The 8,012-nt window shown below is 44.3% G+C and overlaps 1 protein-coding gene across 1 annotated transcript; it reads right to left on the reverse strand.

Annotated features, from left to right (window-relative positions):
* Positions 1-1,645: 1,645 nt before the first annotated feature.
* On the reverse strand, positions 1,646-2,773 carry LOC309559590 (carbohydrate sulfotransferase 6-like; the record flags this gene model as incomplete). Its single annotated transcript, XM_082262913.1, has 1 exon — positions 1,646-2,773. The coding sequence occupies one exon, from the start codon at positions 2,771-2,773 to the stop codon at positions 1,646-1,648; it is 1,128 nt and encodes a 375-aa protein (XP_082119039.1).
* Positions 2,774-8,012: the final 5,239 nt, after the last annotated feature.

Raw genomic sequence — 8,012 nt, forward strand, 5'->3', positions numbered from 1 at the left:
CCACAACTGCTGAAGGGCCACAGGTTGAGCACCCATGACCTAGGGCAGTGATGGCGAACCTTGGCACCCCAGATGTTTTGGAACTACATTTCCCATGATGCTCATGCACAGGGGAGGACTGGGAAGGGGGGGCAGGGTGGCAATCGCCCCCCGGGCTGCTCTGATGCTAGGTAAAAAGGCCGCACTCTGGGCTGGATTAATGTAGGGGTCGGACACTGTATACAGCTGCTGGTTGCCGCTACACAATGTTATATTTGCAGAGCTGCAGCGGAGCAGTATGAGTGTGCAGAGTACGCTCCTGCATCCGGTGGGCACAATACTAACACAGTCACTTCCCTGTCAGGCAAAGTGATCCCTGCCCAACAGGAGCTTCCTAGGCCCCGCCTGGCGTAATGTCATGTATTTTTGGTAAACCTCCTTTGTTGCTATTAACATTTAATTATGTTACCACATTGCATCATGTTTGCCTTGCTTCATAACATCAATATCTGTTATAAAACCAGGTTGGCATCGATAGTGAAGTGATTCGATGGTTCAATGGGCCACTTGACTGGACTTTCCCCCCAGGCCTAAGGCTGCCAGCCCTCCCCTGCTCATGCACTCTGCAGTGTAGTAGTATCATGGGAAATGTAGTTCCAAAACATCTGGGGTGCCAAGGTTCGTCATCACTGACCTGGGGTTATAAAAAAAAACACAGCCTGTCAGTGGGTTTTTGCAAAAGACCATTTACTACCGCTTTACCTGTTCTGTTTTCTGACACCCACACACACTTTGTTAAGTTTTTTAATAACAAAACTAATTTTATAATTATTACTTTTTAAAAAAAGGAAGTCTGGGGTCCCCTCTGGCAGAAAAGCATGCGGCAATTGTCCGATTTGCCCCCCTTATAAATCCATCACTGGCCAATGGCTGATTATGTGATTATAGCAGGAAGACCCACCCATTCAGCACAAAGAAGGGAGAAGGTGACTGGCGTGCAGATGTGAGTTTCTACCATACTCCATAGGTTTAAGGAAGTTTGCTAAAATTTTGGAAGGTTCTTTCAAATTGACTTAGTCGACAATGTCAGAGTGGTAGTTTGGGCAGTATTGCGTTCAATGAATGAAAAGTATTTCTCTGATTGGAGGAGACTGGAGAGGCAGGGTGGTGGCGTCAAGATCTTCACCTTGTGCAATCGGAGAGCACTTTATTGAAAAAAATGCAAAGTGTTCTTTGAACCTCCTCTGTTCAGTAAGCAGCAGGCCAGCCACTTAGCATAGACCCAGAAGATAGTGGCAACCTGGAAATAGCAATGTCTACTACATTGATTGCCAGCTTGTGGATCTCACAGATATGACACATACATAGTTTTGTTGATCCAAGCTGAACTAAAATAACTAGGTAAAAGTTGCAACACTTACATTTCAGCTTTCATTTCTTTTACGTGTGTACTAGAGGTTTGAATTAGACACTAACATTCTTCAAGTATAGGTATCTACAAACCAAAGTTCTTCCTTAGCCTGTGCCATAGCCACTGAAAAACAATTAATCATAATGTGTTCTCATTAAACATTTACTAGTGAGAACCTTACCAAGTGGCATCAGGAGGTTGTGTGGGAATGTGAGGAATGTTGTCACTGAGTTCACTTGTGCAAGATTATTTAGCTTATTCCAATGACCATTCCTTATTTACTAAGTCTAGATTCAAATTTTGCTGTTCTCTTTTGGATCTAGCTGGCCTGTAACCAAACAGATCCATTGCCTCTTTGCAGTTGTCTTGAATCTCTTTTACGAAACTGAAGTTCAGAGCAGTTCTCCATTTTTGGACCACCTTTGAGGACTCTTGTGAGAAAGTCAGGGACTCTGCAACCTCCTCATGAGTTATATTGTAAACCCACTGTTCCAGATCTTTGGTGAGAGACAGGCCTGCAAAACTGTACATTTTTTTAAGGTTCTTAAGGGGTTCATTAGAAAGGTCCTCATGTCGAATTACCATGTATCGCCCTTGCAGCACCTCAGCTGCTTTAGCCACATTGTTGATGTCAACCTGAGATTTGCAAATCTTCTCCATTACCCTGCTTATTGTAATATTTGTATTTCCTTCCTTCTTAAGTACAATATGGTCCTCAATATTGAGAACAAATGATTTCCTTGACAAAGCAACAGCTCGAGGGTCCCTTACAAGGTGCAAAATATAAAGATTAAGAGCAGGGTCTCGGAAAAGGGGAAGCAGAACAGAAAGGTCTAAAATCCGGACTGTTTTCATCACCACATGGCTGTGTGTCTTACATGTTTCTGCCATTTGAGCCAGCAAAGTATTTTTGCAACGATGGTAGCACTTGAGGCGATCGTAACCTTCAGAAGGAATAAAGGATGAACAAAATGGTGGGGCACAGAGCGCTCGAGTTTCTGCAAAGAATTGCAATTCAGAAATATGTTTTCCACCATTAGGAAGATAGTGACGAAGAGAGGACACATCACAGGTGAAAAGTGATCGTAGAAGGTCTCTTAAGGGAAAATGTAGCAGCTCGGAACTTTCACCCCAAAACTTCATCCAGACGGGATGTCCAGGCTCAAAGAGGTAAAAGACATCATTGTGATGGTTGAAGATCTGTCCAAGGAATGAAGAACCTGATCTCCAAGATGACACAATAAGGAGATGGACCGGTTTATTTTTCAAAGCAGAGTGTGATGAGTGTGTAAAGAAGGTAGTTTTGTTAGAAAGAAATTGAGATAGAGAACACAATATTAGAGATACAGAGAGTAAGAAGAAATATTTGAGACGTGGTGACATAATCAGAAATCAAGTAATAACTAGAATGACAAGGAAGTCTAAAACCAGCAGGAGATAGGACCTATAAAAGAGAGAAGAAAATGATAAAGGTTAGTAAATGGGAATCAAAGAAGAACTGTAATCAATTAAAGTGTATGTCCAGCCAAAACTTTATTTCCTTAAGTTTTGGGTAGAATGGGGAAGGATTAGACCCTGCATTAGATTTTTATTGCTATCAGGGGCTGCGTTGGAGAGATGTACCCTCATTTATAACCAGTGTGACAACACTTTCACCAAACAGAAAATGACTCATGAGGAAGAAACTGTAACAGGGGCAAGATAGCAATAAAAACCTGACGGGGTTTGTGGCCTTTTCCCACGATACTGAAGACTAGAGATGTGCATGTTGGAAACATTTTGTTTTGTTTCAGATTTATTTGTTAAGTTATTAATTTTGTTTCTTCATATTTGTTATGTTAGAATGATTCATTTTTAGAATTTGTTACATATATTCAGATTCGTTTTGTAAATTTGTTATTTACAAATTGATTTGAAATTTGAATTTGGAGAGATGGCTATATTTGTTCTATTTTATTCTATTCTGTTTTACTCCATTATATTCCTTTCTATTCTGTTTTATTCTCTTCTGCGCTATTCTATTCTATTCTATTCTATAAAGCAGCCTTTAGGTAGAAATCATCATCTTATTTCACTTTTATACCTTTCTGTATTAATTGCAATAGGTTTCCATTTCAAATTCAAATTCATTGTTGAATCCAAATTCATTTTTGAATACAAATTCTGTTGCATTATAATTTAAATTCATTATAAACTGCAGGAAAGGGCACTGGGGGGCAAACTAATGTGATTTTTTTTTTATTTTGAATAGTATCAGTGTGTTTGGTGTGTTTTACATTTGAATTTGCCGCCGGTTCCACCCCCTTGCGAACGTCACGTCGCAGGAGACGGAAGCCGGGGCACGGAGAGGATCGGGAGGAAGATCCGCCGCGAGACACCGCCGGGACACATCGCTGGATTCCGGTGACAAGGTAAGTAACCTTGCTTACAGGATCCAGCAATGCTTCTGGCTGTACCCCGAGTGTGGCTCGGGGTTACCGCTTTTGGCTCTGAAATTTAACCCCGAGCCACGCTCGGGAATACCGCTAAGGAGGTTAAGCTGCACATAGTCTGTAATAACTATATAATGAGATATTTATTATGGGCACACGGATTTGGGCTGCTATCTTTTTGTCCCTTGTACTTGGGATCTTGTAGGGTAATGGAATGCAGTCCCATCTTGGTCCATTCTATGGTTGGATCCCCAGCACAATTTGTTTGTTATTTTTTGCAACCTTGTTGTTTTGGTAAAAAAAAAAACGTTTTGATATTGTATGTTCTCTGCTATGATTTGTGATGTATGTATATTCTCTGAATATGTTGCTTATATTTTTAGGAAAAACTCATGTGACTTCAATGTCCAGGATCCCCCTGAGGAAGATTAGCAAGTCGAAACGCGCCGGAGCTTTGGAAAATATTCTTTGGGATTGCACCTTGATGTGTATCCATATTGTTAAGTCTATGTTGTGACATGATACATGGACTTAGTTATATGTTTCCTATCTACCCCCCTCTCTGGACTTATTTTAATATGGTTTGTTACCAATAAAACTTGTATTGTTTTATAAAAAGATTCTTTCTATATAAATGTATATTTTGTCTTGGCGTCATCAAAGTCCCACATTCTCCCCTCCTCTGCCCTTGTGGTCTAAGTATGCTGACTAATTGGGACGAATGACCACCTTTTTTCCATTACTAAGAACATTCAGCCACTAGTCAGGTGGTTGCCAATAATATTTCAAAAAAGTTATAAATTGATTTGTATTTTAATTAGTGAAATAAGTATTTGACCCCTTCGCAAAACATGACTTAGTACTTGGTGGCAAAACCTTTTTTGGCAATCACAGAGGTCAGACGTTTCTTGTAGTTGGTCACCAGGTTTGCACACATCTCAGGAGGGATTTTGTCCCACTTCTCTTTGCAGATCCCCTCCAAGTCATTAAGGTTTTGAGGCTGACGTTTGATAACTCAAACCTTCAGCTCACTCCACATATTTTCTATGGGATTAAGGTCTGGAGACTGTCTAGGCCACTCCAGGACCTTAACTACCTCCCACCCGGGCCATTGTAGATATACAGCCGGGCGGGAGTCTCGTCCTTCTGAATGGACGTTCCGGAAAGTCCTTCAGAAGGAGAGAGATCGCGCCGCCGCGGGCATGCGCAGCGGCGCGATCTCGATGTGCCTGTGTCCCTCGGACACAGAGCAACATCATTCGGCAGGAGGGCCCTGTGATTGGCCCTCCTGATCACATGACGGCTGTGTCCAATCACAGCCGTCATGTAATGTAAATAGAGCCGTTGTAACGGCTTCGATCTCTTCTCCTCCTGACAGATCCTGTCAGTGAGGAGAAGAGGGATGATCGGTGCTGCTGCGGGGGTGATCAGTGAGTATTTCTAATTACTCACTGATCACAGGGGGGGTCTGTGCTGGTAATCAGAACATTGATTACCAGTGCAGCCCTGGGGGGGGGGGTGCCACTAAGCAGTGTTGCTCAGAGAGCCCCCCAGTGCCCTCCCTATCAGTGTCGCCCACCAATGCCATCTATCAGTGCTGCCCACCAGTGCCGTTATTGCCATCTATCAGTGCCGCCCACCAGTGCCCATTATTGCCCACCAGTACTGCCTATCAGTGCCCATCAGTGCCCCCCATCAGTGCCGATCAGTGCCACCCATCAGTGCCAATCAGTGCCGATCATTGCCGCCCAACAGTGCCACCTATCAGTGCCCATCAGTGCCCATCAGTGCCGCCAATCAGTGCCCATCAGTGCTGCCTATCAGTGCCCATCAGCGCTGCCTATCAGTGCCCACCAATGCTGCATATCAGTGCTATCTATCAGTGCCAAATATCATTGCCCATCAGTGCTGCATATCAGTGCTACCTATCAGTGCTGCATATCAGTGCCACCCCATCAGTGCCACCCCATCAGTGCCACCCCATCAGTGCCACCCCATCAGTGCCTGTCAGTGCGGCATCATCAGTGCTCATCAGTGCAGGAAAAAACATATCTATTTACAAAATTTTATAACCTAAACAAACATTTTTTTTTTTTTTTTCAAACTTTTCAGTCTTTTTTTATTTGTGCACCAAAAAAGAAAAAACCTGACGGTGATCAAATACCACCAAAAGAAAGCTCTATTTGTTGGGAAAAAATGACACAAATTTGGTTTAGGTACAGCGTTGCATGACCGCGCAATTGTCATTCAAATTGCAACAGCGCTAAAAGCTGAAAATTGGTCTGGGAAGGAAGGGGGTTTAAGTGCCCTGTATTGAGGTGGTTAATATGCTTTTTCTTGAGCCACTCCTTTGCTGCCTTGGCAGTGTGTTTTGGGTCATTGTCATGCTTGAATACCCATCCATGACTCATTTTCAATGACCTGGCTGAGGGAAGGAGGTTCTCACCCAAGATTTGCGTTACATGGTCCCGTCCATCGTCCCTTTGATGCTGTGAAGTTGTCTTGTCCCCTTAGCAGAAAAACACCCCATAATGTTTCCACCTCCATGTTTGACGGTGGCGATGGTGTTCTTGGGGGTTATAGGTAGCATTCCCCCTCCTCCAAACACAGCGAGGTAAGTTGATACCAAAGAGCTTGATTTTGGTCTTATCTGACCACAACGCTTTCACACAGTTCCCCTCTGAATCATTCAGATGTTCCTTGGATAACTTCAGACAGGCCTCTACATGTGCTTTTTTTTGATCAGGGGGACCTTGCGGGTGCTGCAGGATTTCAGTTCTTCACGGGGGAAGTGTGTTACCAATTGTTTTCTTGGGGACTATGGTCCCAGCTGCCTTGAGATCATTGACTAGATTCTTCCGTGTAGTTCTGGGCTGATTCCTCACCGTTCTCATGATCATTTGAACTCCACAAGGTGAGATCTTGCATGGAGGGCCAGACCGAGGGAGATTGACGTTACTTTACATTACATTATATTGTGTTTCTTCCATTTGCGAATAATCGCACCAACTGTTGTCATCCTCTCACCAAGCTGCTTGGCGATGTTCCTGAACCCCATTCCAGCCTCGTGTAGGTCTAAAATCTTGTCCTTGACACTCTTAGACAGTTCTTTGGTCTTATGCCCCATACACACGTGCAGATTATCTGCAGACTTTTGTCTGCAGACTTACCAAAACCATATAATATGAGTAGGGTTGAGCGGACACCTAGATGTCCGTGTTCGACGGGTTCGGCCGAACTTTAAAAAAAAGTCCGGGTCCGTGTCCCGGACTTTTACCGAACTTTTCCCGGACACCGAACCCCATTGAAGTCAATGGGGACCCGAACTTTAAGGCACTAAAATGGCTCTAAAACACCAAAGGAAAGGGCTAGAGTGCTGCAAATGGCAGCAAAACGTAATTAAGAGCATGGCAAGTGCTCTGCAAACAAATGTGGATAGGGAAATAACTTAAAACAACAAAAAAAAACAGAAAAATAAAACAATGTTCTTCTTCATCTCTGAAGGACGAGGCCCATATGGAGTAGGAGGGAGGTTGAGGTGGTGGTGGATGTGGCGGTGACATAGGCGTGCGCACAGGGTGTGCTGGGTGTGCCTGGGCACACCCTAATCACCTAGGGCACATAGCATTGCCAGTGAGGAGATGGGAAAGATCTCCCTGGGACCTGCTCTGCTCTATTTCTCCTTGCCTACAGGTACATGGCCCCGATACATTACTCTCCCTGCTGGCAAACACATGCATGTGTATTTCAACTTTGGGGTGCACACCTTAATGCAATAGGCTGCGCACACCTATGGGCGGTGTAGGTGGAAGCGGCGGTGGAGGAGGACCAGGGCCGGATTAACAGCATCATGGGCTTGGTGCTGAGGATTTTGAAGGGCCTTAAGGGCCGTGCCTTGCCATGCACCCAGAGGAGGAAGGGTGCAGCCATGCATGCCTAATTCAACATGGGATGCTGTCTCTGAAGCCCATAAACACATCCATGCATCGCCAACTGTCCCTCCTTGTCCGGCCTTCACGCTGTGTGGGGAGGTTCTGAGGGTGCTGCCTGGGGAAGCGAGCATAGAAGCCAGACTTCTGTGTTTACAAGTGACAGAAGAGCGGTAACAGTGAATATGGCCAACCCGGGGCCTATATAAAAGGTAGGGGCCTGGAGCTGCAGCTCCAATAGCCCCTACATTAATCTGGCCC

Source organism: Pelophylax lessonae, assembly GCF_965119305.1.
Source record: "Pelophylax lessonae genome assembly, chromosome: 7".
NCBI lineage: Eukaryota > Metazoa > Chordata > Amphibia > Anura > Ranidae > Pelophylax > Pelophylax lessonae.